Source organism: Myotis lucifugus, unplaced genomic scaffold, assembly GCF_000147115.1.
Source record: "Myotis lucifugus unplaced genomic scaffold, Myoluc2.0 scaffold_102, whole genome shotgun sequence".
Lineage (NCBI taxonomy): Eukaryota > Metazoa > Chordata > Mammalia > Chiroptera > Vespertilionidae > Myotis > Myotis lucifugus.
In genome coordinates this window covers 2,555,373-2,576,831 of record NW_005871150.1, presented here as the reverse complement: position 1 = coordinate 2,576,831, position 21,459 = coordinate 2,555,373, and the positions used below count along the sequence as shown (strand labels likewise).

General features: G+C 41.5%; 1 protein-coding gene across 3 annotated transcripts in view; it reads right to left on the bottom strand.

The window, feature by feature from the left end:
- Positions 1-13,888, bottom strand: part of LOC102427536 (cytochrome P450 4V2-like) — a 29,028-nt gene extending 15,140 nt beyond the window's left edge. The window contains exons 1-5 of one of the 3 annotated variants that reach the window (XM_023757172.1): positions 13,545-13,888; positions 5,304-5,416; positions 3,820-3,905; positions 1,668-1,858; positions 1,218-1,287 (exon numbers count right to left, since the gene is read on the bottom strand). In XM_023757172.1, the coding sequence (XP_023612940.1) occupies positions 1,218-1,287; positions 1,668-1,858; positions 3,820-3,905; positions 5,304-5,416; positions 13,545-13,758 (674 nt within the window). In that variant the 5' untranslated portion in view covers positions 13,759-13,888. Of the gene's footprint in view, positions 1-1,217; positions 1,288-1,667; positions 1,859-3,819; positions 3,906-5,303; positions 5,417-5,936; positions 6,098-13,544 lie in introns of those variants that run through there. The other 2 variants (XM_006092648.3, XM_023757171.1) reach the window with 2 other exon arrangements.
- Between the last annotated feature and the right edge of the window lie 7,571 nt (positions 13,889-21,459).

Genomic DNA, 21,459 nt, shown 5'->3' with positions numbered 1-21,459 from the left:
TATGTGGCAACGATAATAATTCATCTTAGCGGCTACTAAGAGCTCTATGCTTTATGCTCAACAATGAAGGCACGGGTTATTACACATCCAAAGAAGCTTAAAAATTAAATGGGTCCTATAGAGGAATGAAGAATCCAGTACAAAACACCTTACTAGATGGCCATCTGATCTCTTCTTCTATTTCTCCAGGAAGAGTTCCAGACCTCCCTGAGCTGCCTGTAGCTCTTATACCACAGGGTGGGATGAAATCTGCCTGTTTAATGTCCACGCATTTTCTTGATCACTCCTCTGGCTGTCCTCTTCTCCAGTAAAGTGTCCCTCTGTCACATCCCTGTCCCTAGTCCCTCCCTCAACATTTCCAGTGATGGAGCAGAAAGACCTAGATATGATCTCCTCCTTTGAGAGCAACTTACAGGTCAATTCTGCAGAGTGGCCTTTCCTGGTCACTCAATCTGTGGGCCCTATTGCTGTTTTCTTCTCGAATATCAATCAACTTTATTTTTTCTCAGAAGCAATTATTACAGTTTATAAGTTTATACGTATTTGTTTTGATGCTTGTCTCCCTGTTATTCTGTTCTGTGGACCACTATAAAACTAGTCAGTATCTTGTGTAATGAATGGAAGATTATATATGCTAATATGTGTTAAAATGAAATGGGCAGTGGACTCAAAGACAGAATTCCTGAAATCAAACCCTGGTTCTGCTTTTTCATAGTTGAATAATATCAAGCAATTTTTCAAAGTAAATACGACTATTTCAATTAAAAAATAACACACACTAAGTGCAGAAAATATGGGAAGAGAGAATTAATAATACAAAGAACAAGAAAGAGGAGCATATAACACAAAATAATAATCACAGCCAACATTATGGAATAATATCTACAAGTTTTTTTAAAGAATAATTTTTTATACCTAGTGGTTATCATGCTAAAATATTGTTTTTATCTTTATTTTATCAATAAGCATCATAATGTAATTTTTCAATATATCATAAAATAATCATTTAAAATTATACCATAGCCTGGGTGTGCCATAATTTATAAAATAAACCCTCTACTGTTAAAATACATGCTTAAATGATTAGGTTAATTTTTAATGCAATATTTCATTGTGAAACAATGAAAAAGATACAACACAGACAAAAAATTATTAGCGATATTTTTAAAGCTTGAATCAATAACAATTTAAAACATAATTAGAAGGGCTCCGTTTACCTATAAACTGCACGAACATACTCAGAATCATCATTAGTCTGAGCATCAATATTCTTGCCCATAGCTGTCTCTGCAAAATATGGGTGAGAAGCAACCATTCAATTCATGCACATGCCTTGTGTTTATTTTCCAGTGGCAAACACTTCAAAAAAGACATAAATGCTTATATATTTTAGAATTGTTCCTTTCCCCTTTCACTCTTGCACCTTTTGTTTCTCCTACTCCCTGTTCATGCTCCTTCTTCCCTCTGACCTTCCTGGCAGGTTGGCTCTGCTCGAAGCCCTAGCAGTGGGTACTGCTTCTCAGGAGCCTAATTTAGCAGAAGGACCAGCCCAAAGAAGCCAATATCCTTTCTAACCCTTTCCTTTGCCTTCCCAGTGAAATGTTATTTCCTATTTGGGCCATTGTATGTTTACACCATAGCTCTAGAAACAAATCCATGAGACTTACCACAGATTATATCTAAGGCACAGAGAGTGATGTAAGAAAAGCAGTTAAATTTTTCTCCGTCAACATGTTTTTCAAGCTTATTAACTAATATGTTGGCTTGTTCATTCATGACATCTAAGAAATCTTCCAGAATGGTAAAATGGAAAGTGGGTGTTAACATTTTTCTCCTGGAGCGCCATTTGTTTCCAGTACTAGAAATACATGACATGGTTACAAAGAAGAGAAAAGCAACATTCAAAGCAAGTAAAGCATAGTCAAGACAACAAATTCTTCTTAATCTACAGATTTCCAAATGGTTTGGTAAGAAAGTCAAGGGGAGATTCATATACAGTTACAGAATGGGCATATTTTAGATATCCTTCTATATTACTAACTAGCTGTACCTGGCCACGCATTGCTGTGGCTCAGTCTGGTTAAATGGAAAAGAAAGAAAAGAGAAAGCGCACGTTTCTAATATGTTTAATTTCACAATGCTTGTGGGTATACAATATTTTTTGTTGTTCCATTGTCTGTGCAGATATAGAGATTGTCTGGTTTGCTGACTCTAGGACATGCAACATATAATTGTCCATGTGAGAAGCAATCCATGTCTAGATCTAAACCGCATGATTCTAAAGATTGGCCCTGAGCTTTGTTGATGGTGATTGCAAATGCCAATCGAATTGGGAATTGCAATCTCTTAAATTGAAATGGCATATCCATTGGAATCATAGGAATGTGAGGAATGAGGACATCTTCACCTTTGAAAGGTCCTGTCAAGACTGTTGCTTCTATGATGTTGCTCATTAATTTTTTTACTGCAAGCCGTGTGCCGTTGCAAAGCTTTGGCTGGCTGATATTTCACAACATGATAATTGGCACGCCGATTTTCAATTGCAGTACGTGCGGTGGCATCCCTGGCGGATCGAGTGAATTCAAAAATTCTATTGGATAATTAACCGCTTCATCTGCTGCCACAACAGTGTCGACGGACTGGTATGTGACTGCCTCGCTTTGAATGTTAGAACAAATAATATTGTTAAGTTTGTAGACGTCTTTGTTCTTGGCCGCAAGAATAGCTCGTTCACTCAGCCAATCGTGATTCTTATAATTGGTTTGAATATTGGGAAATACTTTTTCAACCAATTCTTCTTTTGACGCCACTAAATTGCAGAAGTTATGAGGCAATGAAATTCGTCCTGAGGTCAGATCAACTGGCACCTTTCCATTCCCAATTTCCAGCAATTGATGTGAGAATATCTCAGCTGATCGATCGTTTTGCAGCTGAGCACGCATATTTGTAGTTAATTCTATCTACAATTTATAATTGTAAACAGAAACATTGAAATGGAATCGTAAAATATTTAGTGTAGCGTGTGTTGCTTTTACGTCCAACAGATGGCGCTGTTTTTTTAAAAAAAACACATGTTTTTACCTGTCACAGGTGTGACGTCTATATAATAGTAGGTATAGATGTATATAAAAACACACGCGCATTCGAATGCAACGTTGTGTCAAAATTTCAAAGCAATCGGTGAAGAACTTTCGGAGATTTAAGATTTTGAACAAACAAACATTTACATTTTTATTTATATAGATATGTAAAAGAGCAGTGATCAAAATTGAAAATTTTAAGAATTTCACTAAATTTCTAAGTTCTGAGTTTCCAAAAATGAGAAATTTCCCCCCTTTACCCAACCTTAACCCTCTGAAAATCTAGGAGCTCCATGAGTCTACTTTGATCTCTAACATCTTCAAAGTCTCCAAAGTCCCCACTGAAGTCCTGCTTTCTCTTTCTCAGTTGATGGGGTCCTGTTGCTGGATGGCAGCTCAAGGACTGAGGTTACTGTCTCAACTTACTTCTCTGAGGATCACTTCCTTTTTCATTGAATTTTCAAGATTTCCCTGCTAAAAACTCCCCTGTTCCATACTCCATTTCTACATTGGGACTTTCTAACTCTCCATGGAACACTGGTGATCATCATTATTGAATACCATGGCTGAAGATTACTCTACACCTTGGGTTCCTGTCTCTCAGAGGCCCATTATCACCCAACTTTTTCAGTTTCTCCCTACTACTCAATGGCACATTCTTGCTATAGGAAAACTACCCCATGTCGATGCCTGACATAAGTTACGTACAAGACAGCTTTACCAATTTACACTGATTTACCTGGTAAGAAGTCCTAGGCCAAGCCATGGTTGTAGGAATGTGTACAGATAAGACTTGTCAATTTGCTTTGAGCTAGTTAAAATTGCCTTAGAAAGAGAGAAAAGGAAAATGAGAGATAGAGATATGAACGCAACCATAATTATAAGAATACTGGGATAGAACACAACTACTTTCCAAAGTAACATTTCATAACAATTACTTCTTTGTGGTTCATTTTCATTACTATGACTCAATGAAATGCAATTAGAGTTTGGAGCATACCACTGTCTCTCACTCTTGGAGACTAGCTGGAGTTGACTGAAAGGAAAATGTCCAAGATAATTCCCTGAGTCCTGCCATGAATTAGGAGTCAAGTGGAGTTGTTTATTGAGGGTAGGAGTGAGGGGAGAGAAGGTGGGTGAAGCATGGGATGACCACATTAAGGGAGATGGAAATCACAAGTTCATTATCAGGTATGTTGATTTGGAGGCATTCATGTTGACATAGTCTGAAAGCAGTTATGAAGCTCAGGATTAAGGCTTATACTAGGTACACATTTGAATGTCTCCAGGATATAAGTAGCATTGGGAACCATGGGTATAATTAGGTTGCCTGGAGCCAAAGTAAAGCAGAAGGGATGAGCTTATGCACAAAATGCTTCTCAGGCATCTTGCTGCAGTTCCCTACTTTGGACAGATCTCTATCCACATGTACTAAGCCCACTTACACTAGGCCAGCAATGGCTGACATCCCATGTGTGGCCCTCTCCCTATCTCCTCTGGACCAGTACATTGGGCAGTGTGGTACCGGAGACACTCCAACAGTTTTACCACAATGAGTAAGAAAGATGTATCCAAGCCCAACAACCCTAGGAAATTTTGCTGTTAATTTTTCTCCATGAAGAGAAAGTCTGTTTTTCCCATTTTTACTTCCTGACACAAAGCCTTTGTCATCAAACCATAAGATAATACTCCCAATGTCATGATAATAACTAAAAGAAAGATAAATAATTTTTAGGAGTAATTTCAATAGCGTGAATTAACAACATCTTTCCCATCAATATCACATTAGTGTTCTCTTTTAAAAAATTAACTTTAAATTATAAAAGTATAATGAATACTCTGAGCCTCTTAAGGGAAACACTTAAATTTTATTAGTCTTATATTTTTGCAATCTTAAAACAGTGCGTGGGAGATGATATGAGCTCACCTTGTAGAATAATCTATTTATGGTTCTGTTCAATTGAATGCTTCACCAAAAAGGAGGACAAATATATTACTTGATACTAAATGCGTATAGACATGTAGAAGCTGCTACTCTTCCCAGAACTCAGACTATATCTGGAAAGCATTAAATGGCACCTTCAAGGCCTTAGATATTTAATGTAATCCTCATTGTATTGAATTCAATTAAATATAAGGACATATATTTGCTGTTTATTCTGATGAGATTCTTACACCATCAAATATACAGTGAAACATTGACCATAGTCACCATCAACTCACCTCTACAGTTTCGGCCTTAAACATGGCTATTACTGGTACTGTGCCAAGCCAGGCCTTTACCATTGGCACATGTCTGTTGCGTCCTGTGTAATAAATCATCTGCTGGAAAAACTCTAGAAAATAATTAATTTAAATAAGTTCCTTACTGTGTCTTTTTGGGTTTTTACTGTTTTTACTTTGGGCAACTCATTCAATTTCTCCCAGATCTTTCACACCTTGAAGCTAAACCACACAGTTGTCCTTACAAAATTATTGATTAATGAATTATGAGGCTAATTTAATTATGAATGATATATATGCAACAACCTGGTTAACTGAGAAATGCCAAGCACTTGGATGTTTGTGGTGACCTTATGACATGCCTTCCCCAAGGACACTGAGGTTGTTCAGTTTCTCCTGACCTGCTTCAGGCTACTCTTCTGTAGAAAGGGAAACCTGTCCCAACTCTCCAGCCCTGGTAGATAGATGCTTCCCTTTCACCCTCTCTAAAACAATATTGAAGTTCCTCAGCAAATTGAGATTAGAGCTGCTACATGATCCAGCATTTCCTCTTCTGGGTATTTATCTGAAGAACATGAAAACGCTAATTCAAAAAGATATATGCACCCCAATGTTAACTGCAGCATTACTTACAATAGCCAGGATATTGAAGCAACCTTAGGTGTCCATCAGTGGATGAATGGATAAAGAAGATGTGATAATATTGGTCCAGCTGGCATGACTGTGTAGTTGAGCATTGACCCAGTCAGGACATATGCCCGCATTGCAGGCTCGACCCCCAGTGCGGGGCATGCAGAAGGCAGCCAATCGATGATTCTCTCTCATCACTGATGTTTCTCTCTCTCCCCTCTCCCTTCTACTCTGAAATTAATAAAAAACATATATTTTTTTAAAGATAAAATATTGTCATTTGTGATAACATGAATGAATCTTACGGGTATTATGCTAAGGGAAATAAGTCAGACAGACAAGGACAAAAACAGTTTGATTTAACTCATATGTAAAATATATTAAAAAGTAATAAATAAACAAATATAACAAAATAAAAACAAATTGAAGGATACAGACAACAGAATAGTGGTTACAGAGGAGAAAGAGAGTGGGGAGAGGGCAAAGTAGGTAAATGGGGTTAAACAAATGGTAATAGATGGAAACTTGACTTTTGGTTGTGAGCACCCAAAAGAGTATACAGACATCAAATTATACTATTGTACATCTGGTATCTAGATAATGTTAATAACGAATGTTACCTCAAGAAAAAAATAATTTTAAAAAACTCTTCTGTTTTACTAATTCTTCAAATTCTCAAATGTCTCAGGGCCCCTACAGAATCTCTTCTCTTTGTAGGAAACTCTTATTCCTACTGCTTTTTGTCTAATAACACTCACTTATTCTTCAAGTGTCATCTTAGATGTGATTTTGCTGCGCAGTCTTTTCTGATATTATAAACAAGATTTCTGGTAATATAACTTCCCAGATTGGCTCCCATTCCTAGTACGGGTACCAGATCTAAGTATTTCTAAAGACTATCCTACAATAAAATAAATAAGTGTTCTTGGAGAAGTCATTGATTTTAGGGACACGGCAGAGAAAAATATAAGAAGAGTGGAATATATCATGGTGGCAGAAAGTAAGGAAGTGCTCAAAAAATGATGGGGCCATGTTGAAACACCAAGCAGCCAACTGAAAAGCTCCTAATACTCCAAACAGGGACAATTTGTGCAACAGAATAATGATAGAATTAGTTTGTATCACTTTTCTAGTCAATATCTTCTAGTTTTCAGTGTACGGGACTTTCACCTCCTTGGTTAAATTTATCCCTAGGTGTTTTATTCCTTTAGATGCAATTGTAAATGGGACTGTTTCCTTAATTTCTCTTCCTGGTAGTCCATTGATAGCATAAAGAAATGCAAGTGATTTTTGTATATTGATTCTATATCCTGCAACTTTACTAAATTTATTTATTAATTCTAACATTGCAGGGGGGAGTATCTAGGATTTTCCATATGAACAATCATGTCGTCTGCATTCTTTTTCTTGCCTAAATGTTCTGACTGGCACCTATACTACTATGTTGAATAAAGTGGTGAGAGTGAGCATCCTTGTCTTCCTGATTTTAGAGGGAACGTTTTCAACATCACATATGGTGTTCTTGCCAAAAATGCATAACCTCAATGAAACTCTGATAAAACAACAGACAAATCCAAACTGAGAGTGATTCTACAAAATACCTGTCTCAGAAAATGTGTCAAGGTCTTGATGTATATGGAAAGACTGATAAACAATCACAGATTAGAAAAAATTAATATTGAAGAACATAACATAAGGAAATACAACTCCTATATGCCAGGTGAGATTTTGAATTGAGTCATGGAACAGAAAAAGAACACTAGGCAGTGTTGTAAAATTCAAATAAGGGTTGTAGTATTGTTAAGAACAATGGACAAATAATAATGGTCTAGTTTGATAATGACACTAATTCCATAAAATAACACCATCAGAGGAGGCTTGTTGGGTATATGGCATATGCAAACTCTATATTATTTTTACAAATTTCCGTAGTTCTAATATCATTTGAATAAATAAAAGTTTATAAAGAAGGATAGAATGCTGAAGCTGAAGAATAAAAAGTAAGCTGGAGTATGATTTTATAATATTTTGTTAGTAGAAGAGAAACACATACACACAGTATCTATATAGATAAAAGCCAAATATTCAAATTGTCCCCTGGGGAATTTGACCAACTGGGATTTCCATTGCTTGCTATGTCATGTGCTGATCACCAGGCAGCGGTGCAGAACGTAGGAAGGCCCTGGTCGGCACCCAGCAGCTGCTAGGGACCCTACCCATGCACTAATTTCATACACTGGACCTCTAGTCTATATAATAAAGAGTTAATATGCTAATTTGTCTATTAAGGTGTCCCAGTCTATGGGCAGGGCCAGAGGCGGGAATTCTGCACCCAGCGCTAACATCACGCTGCCTGCATGCATCCCCATTCAGCATGAAATGATGCTGGGGGGTGGGGGGCTGGGGTCCTGGGCTTGACAGGGGACCTAAGGCCACGGCCCCTGTCCTGCAGTGCCCCCCGCCCAGCGGGTCTTGACAGGGGAACTCAGGCTGCGCCCCTCGCCTGGTGAGGCTTGAAGGGGGACCTCAAGCCACGCCCCCGCCCCAGCTCCAGTTCGGGAGACCTCAGACCATGCCCCCCCACTGGGTGCCAGGCAGGGAGACCTCAGACTGTGGCCCCTGACCTCAGCGACAGGCCGGGGGTCCTCAGGCTGTTCCCCCTGCCCAGTGAGGCTTGAAGGGGGACGTCAGGCCACACACCCCCGCCCAGCGGGGCTAGACAGGGGACCTCAGGCCACACACCTATGCCAGCACCAGGCCAAGGGACTTGAGGCTGTGCCCCCTGCCCAGAGGACCTGAGGTTGTGTCCCCAGCCCCGAGGGGCTTGACAAGGGTGGGGCCGGCCGGGTCTAGGTCTCATCTAATGGGGGTGGGGCCGGCCGGGTCTGGGTCTCCTGCGTTTTAGAAGTGCGTGAGGGTGGTGGGCAGGAACTTGATTGTAGGTCCTGTGGCGCGCCCAAGACTCTGACAGGAGGGAGATTTTATATACATTTTATTAATTTTCTTTCATCTCTGACACCTCTATTATAGAGAAAGGGCAAATAGCAATATTAAAATATTTCTTATCATTAATTCTCTTTTAATGTGCATGAATTTTGTGCACCAGGCCACTAGTATATAAATAATAGGCTGTGTCTACATTTACTTGGATATAGGAAAAAATTTGGTTTAGGAATGTGACAAAAATGTGGAAGAAATGTCATAGTGAATATAAGAAAGAATCATTAAGATAAAAAGAATTACTGAGAAGCACTGAGGAAAATGTAGGGATTAGATAGGGAAAGTTGGTAATCAATCAAATCAGTTTCCTATGACATGTCCAGAGATAACAATGAGTATGACGGAAGTACCTTACTTATTCTTGAAAACACAACATGCTCACACATGCATTCCACAGGCAAGGAACATGTGCCACCAAAGGACCAGATACCTACTCTCAAGGAATTTATAATCAGAGGAGATGGTCACTGTGGGACTAACCATAGTATCAGATCAGATGAAATGGGTGTTAAATTTGAAGTTTAAGTCTGAGGAGTTATCGATTTTCATTGAAAGCACTGGAGAAATTCCAAGAAAGAGATGGCATTTGAGAATAAAAGAATGAGTTGGCTTTTTGTAGGAAGAAAAGGGAAGTGAGGGTAAACCCAGTATCAGAAATAGCAGAGCAGAGTCAGGGAGGTCTGAAAATTGCCTATAGGTTTAGCCAAAGCACAGGATGGGGATGAAAACATTGATAGATGAGCTTGGAGTGTTGGAAGTCTAAAGAAGTTGGATTTTCTTTTATAGTCTGTAGGCAATATCTGAAAGTTCCTGATGAGTACTAAAACCACAGAGTTATATTTTAGGACAATAACATTGAGGTGAGTGGGATCTGTGAAGAACTTGGTATTCCGAGGCCACAGGAAGCTTCTGTGGGTGGGAAAAAGACGGGGATTCGATGCAGCCAAGGTTAGGGGCCCTGGTCCTGCTTTATGGCTGGTCCTTATAGTGGGTGTGGGGAAATGGTGACCAGTAATCCCATCAACATTGAAGTAGGGAGGAAAGTTTGGGAGTTAACACTTTCTGTATTGAAATCCCTGAGGCCCCATCTGAGGAATGCAGCCCAGCATTCAGAAAGGTCAAACATGACAAAACTCTGGGTCAGGTCAGGAAACACTAACTTGGTAAGTGCAACCCAGAGGTGGGGGTTGGGTGGGGTGGGGGAACACAGTGACTAAAGGATTGGGGTACAGAGTCCAGCCCTCAGAGAAAAGACCTGGCAACGGTTAGACAGAGCACAAGTCAAACAACATGAGGTCAGGGGAGACTGGCTTTCTAATTAGGTTAGGAAATGAGGCACTCTCCTGAGATTGCTGGCAAAATCCAGGGAGGGAGGGATAAGGAGAGCAGACTAGCTGGGAGGCATGTGGTACCAGGCTTCTTCTAGGCCAGTGGTTGGCAAACTTATTAGTCAACAGAGCCAAATATCAACAGTACAACGATTGAAATTTCTTTTGAGAGCCAAATTTTTTAAACTTAAATTATATAGGTAGGTACATTGTTATTAACTTAATTAGGGTACTCCTAAGGCTTAGGAAGAGCCACACTCAAGGGGCCAAAGAGCCGCATGTGGCTCACGAGCCGCAGTTTGCGGAACATGGCTCTAGGCAAAAGGACTGCCCCCTTGAGAGCATCAGGACTAATGCCCACAGCACTGTGAGGCTACTAATATGAATGGCACCTGAGATTTTGACGGGTTGCTTTAACTTGGGAATTTGGGCCCCACGGACAGATTGACATGGCAAAAAAAAAACAACTATTAAACTTCTCAGCTCTTTTTCAGTGCCAAGAAATGTACACATACTCAACTATCCCTGCTCCTTCTCCCATCCTGCAGTTCCCCGCCCCCCCTCGGGCTTCAGGGCAAGCTGCTCTAAGTGCAGTGGGAGAGAGGCTAAAGCGCAGGGTTGTCCATTGCATGTGATACTGAATAAACAGTAATAATTGTTTAAAGCGTTTGCACATTTGGGACCCTCAAAACCTAATAATAAATCTTCTAAAATGGCTAACATTCATTCTGTCATATTTATTTGCTGTGGAGGGTAATTAAACATCAGACCAGAGCTAATGGTTATCAATGCCTTATGTCCTTTATGCCTCACCACAGTCAGATGAGAAGCACTATTACAGAAGTTAGTGAACAACTGAGGAAGTTGTGCATAGCTAAGTAGTTGCACAATATCACAGCGCTGGTAAATATAGGCCTGGCTTTGTACCCGAGGCACCCAGACACACAATGTGCCATCATCAGCATTACATCACGCCGATTCAAAATGCCTTCCAGTCAAACCATTGGCTAAATTGTTGTGAAAAGAGCTAGGTCAGATCAACAGTGTCAAAATATATGTAGCATGGCCATAATCACTGCCTTGGTCTGGTCTGACAGAGGAGACAGGGAAATCAAAATCCATGGTTTGAAGGTCTCAGGCGGGCCCAATAGCAGGGAGTAGCTGGGGAAGACAGGTGTTGACAAAAAGGACTGAAAAAGCAAAAGATAGAGTTCAACAGCCTAGTTGGAAGTCAGTTGCGATTCTCCAGGTGAGACTTCTGAGGCCAGAATGTGGATGGTGGCCACACAATGAAAGGCACTGCCTCTTGTATAAGACACAAGGGTGTTGAGGATGGGGAATATACCTTTAAATATTGTACTATGCCCAATTTTGCTGAGCTCAATGCTGGGCACAAAGGAGGGCCTCAAATAAGTGCATGATTGACAATGAAAAAAATGGACTCAAACCAAGTTCTGGACAATGGTCTAGAAAATGGAGGCATTAAATGTAATCCTCAAAGTAATGTTTACAAGTAAAGGGTAACACACTCTAACTTAAAGAGTTTTAAACAACTTGTCAAAGTCAAGCAATTTGGTTACAAACAGAAAGGGAGCAAAGGTTGGTCTCCTGCCCAGATCCAGTTGTTGTTGATGCATTAAAAAGTCCCCTTGAGAAAGATAATGTGTTACCATGCTCTCCTCTCCAGAAGTAACTATAAGGAGAATTACTTTAAATAATACAATAACTCACAGTTTGTTTTGAAATGGATCTTATTCACTAGAGATTTCAATTCTTAGAAAAATTCCCCCAAAAGACTATGATGAGATTTCTTAAGTATATGGTTTCCTGTTGAGGAGGAGGGGGTCTATATTTCTACACCATTATTTTTTAATATTATAAAGCCTTTGAGTAGAAGGGAAGATTAGCTCTGCCTTTAGTGTTCACTGTGATGATGTTTACAAATGTAGTTTTCATATATCAAAATTTGCTGCATCACTTGCAACATTAGTCGCATTGATGTCTGGTTGGTTAAAAGTTTACTGGGATTTCTTCTGCCAGAAACATTTTCTGTATTTTGGTAACACTCTCCCATGAGGCCTCATGTCTTCCTGTGAAGTTGAAATGACAGCATTATTTTTATTTGGAGAAAGGAAAGTGGAAAAGAAATAACCCTTTAAGCTTTGGAATTGATGTTCAGTCTATAAAACGTCTTCAATTAAACTGAGGGGTGATTGGATTCTAGTTCTGGGCTCATTTTAAAATATGTCATTTGGGGCAAATCTTTTCAGTTCTGGGCATCTCAACTTATCCAGGCACGAAGATGAAGTGCTAAGATCTAACTCACCCTCCCTCATGGGGGATGCAAACATCAGGGACTTTTAGGAGCTTTCTAACTTAAAGTGACCCCTCTACCCCTATCATAACAAAACATAAAGGCTATCAGCTTCAAAAGATGATTTCAATAAAAAACCAATTCACTCCTTAACAAATAAGATTTCTGAAACTTGCTGTATGACTTATGGGGCAGGCCTTGGTGAATAACATCATAATTCATGTTGGTATGTAACCTCCTTAGAAGGGCCAAGGAGGAATGAAAGTTGTGGTCAAGTCTTGTGATTTCTGCAGAAAGACGCTCTGGTCTCAAGTGCATTTCTTGTTCCTTATTTTGGAGAGAGTGCAGAGAGGAGAGAGAGAGAGAGAGAGAGAGAGAGAGAGAGAGACAGACAGACACTAAGTTATAAGTTGTATCTGCCTTTAGGACTTTAACAGTAAAGACAGAAGAAAAACAGGAGGTGTTTTTTGTTGTTGTTTTTTCTTATTAAATATATTTTTATTGATTTCAGAGAGGAAGGGAGAGGGAGAGATGGAGACATCAGTGATGAGAGAGAATCATTAATCAGCTGCCTCCTGCACGCCCCCCACTGGGATGGAGCCTGAAACCCAGGCATATGCCCTTGAAGGGAATCAAACCAGTGAGTCTTCAGTCCTCAGGCTGAAGCTCCATCCACTGAGCCAAGACGGCTAGGGCTACAGGCCGTGTTTTCAGATAGCAGCAGCCAGCAGTTGGGAAAATAAGAAGAGAAAAGGCAGAAGGACCGGAGTTTAGAAACACTGCACTTATGTGTAATGAAAACTGGAGCGAACTGGGAACCCATTATCCAGGGGGTGATAGAGTCGCCCCTCACCCAGCAGCCTGCAACTCCAGTCCTGCTGCTCCAGGCTGGGAAGCGGGCTGTTCCCTGCAAGGGGCCCAACAGCCCGTGGCGGGGAATGCAGCTGTCCCAGGCGCAAAGTCCGTTACCTTTCCCTCCTCGCTCCAGGATTAGCGCGTGTCCCAGGAAGGGGTAGGCGAAGGGAATGGTGGGCATGGGCCTCATTTGCAGCCAGTTATGCGCGTAGGTCGCCATCATCTGCAGGAAGCTCAGGATGAGGGTGGCGCCCGCCAGGGAAACGGCGCTGAGCGCGCCCCAGAGCAGCAGCTTCTGCCAGACGTGCACCAGCCAGACGGCCACCATCGCGCCAGCGGTCGGCTCCGCGGGGGACTGAGCCACAGAACCTTGGACCCAGTGCTTGGGGCCAGGGCGGGGTCCAGACCCTGCCTTTCAAGTGCGGGGGGCCTGGGAGGAGTCCTGACATTCCCGGGGGCGGTCGCAGGGGCCTGGGAGGGCGGGGGAAGAGGTGGCGCCCGGCCCAATCGCCTCTCCCTCCTCCCACAACCCATAGGCACCAGCCCAGGCGCGCAGAAGCGGGCCTTCCCGTGCAGGGACCGCCCTGCCCCCTCGGGACTGGGTTGGAGCCTCCCCGGCTCGGAGGAAAGCACCGCCGGGTTGTTGTGCAGACAAACGCCTAGTAACGCGCAAGGGCCTCTGTTTGGTTCCAGCAGAAACGAAAGCCCTTGAGCCCGAGTCTGAAGGCAGAGAGTGCTGAGAAGACACGGAGGCCCTTGAGTGGCGTGGAGAGGAGAATGGGGTGCAATTAGGGGCAACTTCAGGATGGAGAGGCGCACTGGGGCTGGGGTGCGCTGACTTCCGTTACAGGAGTGAGCGGTACGTTTTAGAATGGAAATAACGGGGCCCCGGGTTGGAAGTTCGGTTTGGGGGGTTAGTTTTTCCCTGGCTGGGCGCCTGGCCTCATGATGCTCCCTTGCGCAACCAGGAGTGTCTTCTGCTCTCCTGGGACTGGCTGCGCGCGGGAGGTGGGTTGCATCCTGGCTGCGCATCAGGGACATTCAGAGCAGCTCCCTACTCTGACCTGGGACTCCAACCTGAGGGAGCAGGTACAGTTCGTCATCAGGTCACGGGAGAGCTGAATCATGTTCTTGTGATCCCAATGGTTTCCCAATTATCCTCGGGACCAAGAGAACATCGGGCGGGTGGAGAGGATGAAGGGCAAGGTCTCTGGAAGTGGGAGAGATAAGAGATGCTGGCAGAGCGGGGGTTGGATAAAGGAACAGTAATTATGAAGTAACTCTCAAAAGACAAACCACTGAGCCTATGGAAGGAAGGAAGGGAAAGGGAATGATGGTGAGAAGGATGCCCCAATTCTGCCCATGGCTGTGTTCAGTGACTAGGAATTTTCCTTCTTCAGGTAGCGGGACCCCAATCCTGACTCTGGTTCTCTTTTCTACTGTTGATCCTTCCTACAGAGGCGCTGGGCTAGGAGTGTCCCTCTCTAGGAGCAGGTCCATAGTGATGGGGAAGGTGCCAAGGAAGATGACCTATAGTGAGAAATGCCCTGGGTCCTACTTTGCTCAATTCCCTCCGTTTTACTGGCAGCTCTGGTACAGGTGGCAGGGCCTCTTCTGGGCAGAGAGAAACATGCTTAAGGCTTTTCTCCAACTGATTTTTTTAAAGTCATCCATCTGTCCTGACATGGAAGAAGGTTCAGGAAACAGTAAGTGAAAGATAAACTTTTAAAGTTGCAGAACAGAGTACATAATGTAATGCCATCTTTGGGGAGAAAGAAAGTTTAGTTCTCTGCAGCTGGACTAATATCTGGGAGAAAAACACTGGTCAACCTTATGAGATGTCCATGGAGGAGAAGAACTTACATTCTTTATTTTATTCACTTTGATATGATTTCATCTGTTTAAGACTTAAAATACATTTTCTCTAATATCTTTAAGTCTATCTCATCTCTCTAAAAGTCTATCACAGCTATGAAACTATGGGATTTCTCTATAGCTGACTCTCTGCTCATCTCTGTGGACAAAACAAGGAATATATAGCCACTATCCTCAAGAAGTGGAGAAGGGGGAGGGCGGAGTCCTTCAGGCAGCAGCCAACATGAGCAGGATGTGCTCCAGAGCAGAGAAGGGTATGATGGGTTCAAGAAAGTGTGTAGGGGACTCCTGCTTGGAGCACAGGGTGGCTGAGTGTGACCAGGACAAGACAATATTCACAAGTAGCATGGACCAGCTTTAAAAGACCCCGACTCCCAGGCTTAGAAATTGTATCTTTATTTTGAAGGCAATTTGTGGGTGAGAAAGAGTGCACCGAATATTTTTTGAAAAGGGACAATAATATAAAAGTCTTGTCTCTTTGTTCCCTGAATCATCATTCTCATCCTATTTGTTCCCTGATAGGAGCCAATGCCCCGAAATTTCAGACTAGACTAGTCAGATGGCCAAGCATGAGAGAAACCCATGGCAACACCCTTCTCTCCTGGCAACCAAGTTCACAGTGTTGCGCCTTCGAATTTCCACCCTGAAACATAATGAATCTCTGTGTAGGGAGCATGGCATTGCCAAGGTGAAGACGATCTACCTACATTTGTCACCGCTTAGTCAGCTTCATGGCACTCATCCCGCTGAGTAGGAAGTTGTCCCCTAACTTTGTTTCTTGAAGATTCTTTCTATATTAAAGGACAAACCACTTGGAAGATTTTTGCTCCTCTCCCCTGCTTGAAATACATGCCTTTGAATGTTAGTCATGAGCCAGAATAAGTTATAAACCACAGCAAAGCTTTGTAAATGTTAACATTTTTTAAATTAAATCTTTATTTTTCAGATTATTACAGTTGTTCCTCTTTTTTTCCCCCTTAGCTCCCTTCCACCCGCTTCCCACCCCACCCTCTGCCCTTACCCGCCCCCCCCACTGTCCTCGTCCATAGGTGCACGATTTTTGCCCAGTCTCTTCCTGCACCTCCACACCCCTTCCCCCTCAAGACTTGTCAGTCCACTCTCTTTCTATGCCCCTGATTCTATTATATTCACCAGTTTATTCTGTTCATCAGATTTTTTATTCACTTGATTTTTAGATTCACTTGTTGATAGATATGTATTTGTTGTTCATAACTTGTATCTTTACCTTTTTCTTCTTCTTCCTCTTCTTAAAGAATACCTTTCAGCATTTCATGTAATGCTGGTTTGGTGGTGATGAATTCCTTTAGCTTTTTCTTATCTGTGAAGCTCTTTTTCTGACCTTCAATTCTGAATGATACCCTTGCTGGGTAAAGTAATCTAGGTTATAGGTTCTTGCTATTCATCACTTTGAATATTTCTTGCCACTCCCTTCTGGCCTGCATAGTTTCTGTTGAGAAATCAGCTGACAATCATATGGGTACTCCCTTGTAGGTAACTAACTGTTTTTCTCTTGCTGCTTTTAAGATTCTCTGTCTTTTGCTCTTGGCATTTTAATTATGATGTGTCTTGGTGTGGTCCTCTTTGGATTCCTTTTGTTTGGGGTTCTCTGTGCTTCCTGGACTTGTAAGTCTATTTCTTTTACCAGGTAAGGGAAGTTTTATGTCATTACTTCTTCAAATAGGTTTTCAATATCTTGCTCTCTCTCTAGTTCTGGCACCCCTATAATTCGTATGTTGGTTCGCTTGAAGTTGTCCCAGAGGCTCCTTACACCTTCTTCATATTTTTGGATTCTTTTTTCTTTTTGTTTTTCCGTTGAGTGTTTTTTACTTTTTTGTATTTCAAATCTTTGACTTGATTCTTGCAATCTTCTAGTCTACTGTTGGATTTCTGTATAATATTCTTTATTTCAGTCAGTGTATGCTTAATTTCTATTTGGTTCTTTTTCATATCCTTGAGGGTCTCCCTAGATTTATCTAGGGTCTCACTAAATTTATCGGCGGTTTCTAGAAAATTTTTGAAAAACCTTATAACCGTGGTTTTGAACTCTATATCCAGTAGTTTGCTTTCCTACATTTCTGTCATTTGTGACCTGTTTCTTTGTCTCTGCATTTTGGCTGCTTCCCTGTGTTGATTGGGTGGCTTTCCTATAGGGCCCAGTAGCTCAGCCTCCCCAATTACCTGAGTTAGACACTCTTGGTGCACCCCGTTGTGGGCTGTGTGCACAGTCTTGTTGTAGTTAAGCCTTGATTATAGTTGCTATCACTGGGAGGAATTGACCTCCAGGCCAATTGGCTGTGAGAATCAGCTGTGTCTGTGGTGGGAGAACTTCTGTGGTGGAGATACCCTTATGGGGCAAGACTTGCTTCAGTGGGGCTTTGGTGCTCACTGAGTCTGCCCCGTGAGTGTGTCCCTTATGGATCTGAGGGGTTGTAATCTGGATGGTCCCACTCTGACCACTGGGTACACTGGCACTTGGATCTCTAAGGAGGAGGCATAGGTAAACACCTGAAATTGCTGTCTTGAACAACCACTTCAAAAATACAACTAAAAGACAAAATGGACATCATCCAGAACCACAGGAAAGCTGGCTGAGTGGAAATTCTACAACTAGAAGGAAAGAGAAAAGCATACTGAGACTCAGAGGAGGTTCAGAAATAAGGTGCAGAGGTAGGGAGGCGCGCACGGAAAGGCCTGGCAACTGAGGACGCGGCTGTCTTTTTCAATCAGGAGGGAGACACACGCTCCCTCTCTGAACTCCAGTTCCAGGCTAGTCTCTGGGGACCCAGACTCATATGGGGAGAAATTGGACTGTCTGGCAGCGGACAGAACTCAAGGGCGGCTTTCTCTCAGAGGTGCTTGCAGGGATTACTGGGACACTGAGACCTGGGGCCTCTTAGGGCAGGACTGAGGATCAGCCATAGCTGTTTGCTCTGCCCTGTTGATTTCCTGAGACCCCACACCACCCAAGCTGTGATCAGAGGCTTTTGCATATGAATGATCTGGCCTTTTGCAATCTAAAATTACCTAACAAACTACAGCTGGGTCAGAATGACCCAGAAATCCAAAAGAAGGCCCAAGGCCCCAGAGCAGCTTGCATTGCTTCACAACTGGGCCTCATCTGGGCACCTCCAAATCCCACACAAAGAAGAGGAATCTGCAGATCTCTCCATAGCTCCTGCTGGGTAGCCTCAGGCAGAGTCTAAATTAGCACCTCCTTAGAGATTCAAATGTTAACATTTTGATTTCCTTAAAATTCCCGTCACTTGGAATGACTCCTAATATGGAAAATATGTTTAATTTAGATTAAAAAAATAAATTCTGGCTAAATATAAAACTATATTATTCACATGCTTATACATAGCAAATTATCAGAACAACAAGACACTATCATGAATTGTTGAATCACTAAGATCAGATAAAGTGCACTTTACATAAAGAGTACAGTTTTATGGACAAGCATCATCAGTTCTATGTGACTGCCTCCCAGGTCATACAATATAACATGAAATCATATTCTATATACTCTTTTGCATCTTTCTTCTTAAACTCAACATTATTCCTGTGAGATGACTCTATGTTATGATGTGTAGTATTTTCATAACTGTGTATTATTCCATTGTTTGACTATACTACAACCTATGAGACATTTTATGACAAACAAGTGGCCCAGTGCACAAAATTAGTGCACGAAGGGGGGGGGGTCACTCAGCCCAGCCTGCACCCTCTTCAATCGAGGAACCCTTGGGGGATGTCTGACTGCCGTTTTAGGTCTGATCCCTATGGACTGCTGGCTCCTATCCGCTCATCTGCCTGCTTGCCTGATCTTTCCTAACTGCCTCTGCCTGATTGTTCCTAACCCCTCTGCCTGCCTGCTTGATCGCCCCTAACTGCCCTCCCCTGTAGGCCTGATCTCACCCCCAATTGCCCTCCCCTGCTGTCCAATTTAGTTCTCATTGGTCGGTTTCTATGCCAGTCAGCATCAAAAGCTCCACCTCCTAGGCAGCCATTGACTCCTCACAGTTCACCCAGATTTGGTTCTGATTGGTTGGTTTCTATGCCAGTCAGTGTCTTTGGTCCTATCTCTGGGCCTGATCAGAGAGGCGTGGCTGATCAGCAACCCCTGTGGAGGCTTGGAGAGAAACAGAGGCTGGCGAAGCCAGGAAAGAAAGAGAGAGGCAATGGCTGATTAAGAGCTGCCACGGAGGCTGTGGATCAGGCCCTTCCTTTCTCTCAGGGCCTCATCCACAGCCCCTTCGTCAGTCAGTGCTGGGTCACCACAGCAACCTAGCACTGACTGCAGGACTGACTTCCAGTGTTCAGGCGAATCTTCGGTTGGTCGTTATGGACTCTGGGTTTTTATATATTAGGATGGTTGTTTCAGATGTCATATATACAGGGAATTTCAAAATAATGTATACACACTTTAACAGCTGATAGCTCAGTTTTGAAAATGAAATGTATTTTAATAAACTCTGCCATTAAAATTATTGTGTATACATTTTTTGAGATATATATATATATATATATATATATATATATATATATATATAATTATTTTTCTATGGAGAATCCTGACTACTATAATCATCTCATTAAATAGATTCCTATTATTTGATGTTTTTGAGGCTATTATAAGTAGTATTTTTTATATTTTATTAACTAATTATTGTTAGTATGTAGAAATGCAAATGCATTTTATGTTGACCTTGTTTTCAATGAGCTTGCTAAAATCACATACTGATTTTTAAGTCTATCTGTAGATTATTTTGGATTATCTACCTACACAATGATGTTTTTTTTGTGAAGAATGAATTTTTTTCTTTTTCCCCAATTTTTAAGACCCTCTATATTTTAATCTGGCCCTATCAAGCTGGCTAGGACATCCTGTATAGTGATGAATAACTTTGGTGGCTAGCAGAATCTTTTTGCATTGCTTCTGCTCTCAGTGGGTATAGTTGAATATTTTACCTTCAAGTATGAAGTTTGCTGAAGGGTTTTTTCCCCTCTAAATACCCATAAGCAAATGATAGTTGTTCCCTTCTATTCCTAGATTACTAGGAAATTTTATTATGAATGAATTTTTTCAAAGACTTTGTCTCTGTTTATTGAGAATATCATATGTTTGTTTTCTTTGACATCATTTGTTCATTGATTATTTTTCACATGGTAGACCAAACTTGAATGCCTTACATAGATCTAATTTAGATGGCATTTATTACCCATTCATACCTGACTAATTTGATTTTCCACTATCTTGCTTAGGAGTCTGTCATCTGTGTTCAGAGATGAGATTCATCTCTTTGTTTTCTATACCCTTATCAGTTTTTGTATACAGGTTATGCTAGCTTTATAAAATAACTTCCTATTATCTTGAAAAAATTTTATATGGGAGTTATTGATGCTATTTTCCTTAAATATTTGGAAGAATTAACCCTGGAAGTCATCAGGACTTGGAGTTCTCTTTGAGAGAAGGATTTTAATTATAGATTTAAGTCTATAATGGATATAAACCTTTCCAGGTTTCCTATTTCTTCTTTGTCTGGTGATAAGTAATATTCTTCAAGGAGTTTAAACATTTCATCTAAATTATCATACCAAATTAGTCATAGTATACTGGTTAAATTTTGACATCTGTAAAATCGGTAATGATATGCCCATATTTATTCTTTGAAAAACTTTTCCCTCTATTTGACTTCAAGGATTCTACATTCTCTTGATTTTGAGTCTCCCTCACCAGTCATTTTTTCTGTCTGCTTCACTGCTTTCTTTCCATATCCTATACCTCTAGATCAGCGGTTCTCAACCTGTGGGTCCCTTTGGGAGTTGAATGACCCTTTCACAGGGGTCGCCTAAGACCATCGGAAAACACGTATATAATTACATATTGTTTTTGTGATTAATCACTATGCTTTAATTATGTTCAATTTGTAACAATGAAATTGGGGGTCACCACAACATGAGGAACTGTATTAAAAGATCATGGCATTAGGAAGGTTGAGAACCACTGCTCTAGATGTTAAAAGGGGTTGGAACTCTTTCCCTGCGTCTTTGTACTCACTCTCTTGGTTATCTCATCCATGTCAGTACCTAAATTCCATCTCTCTGTTGAATTATACTTCCAGTCTATACCTTT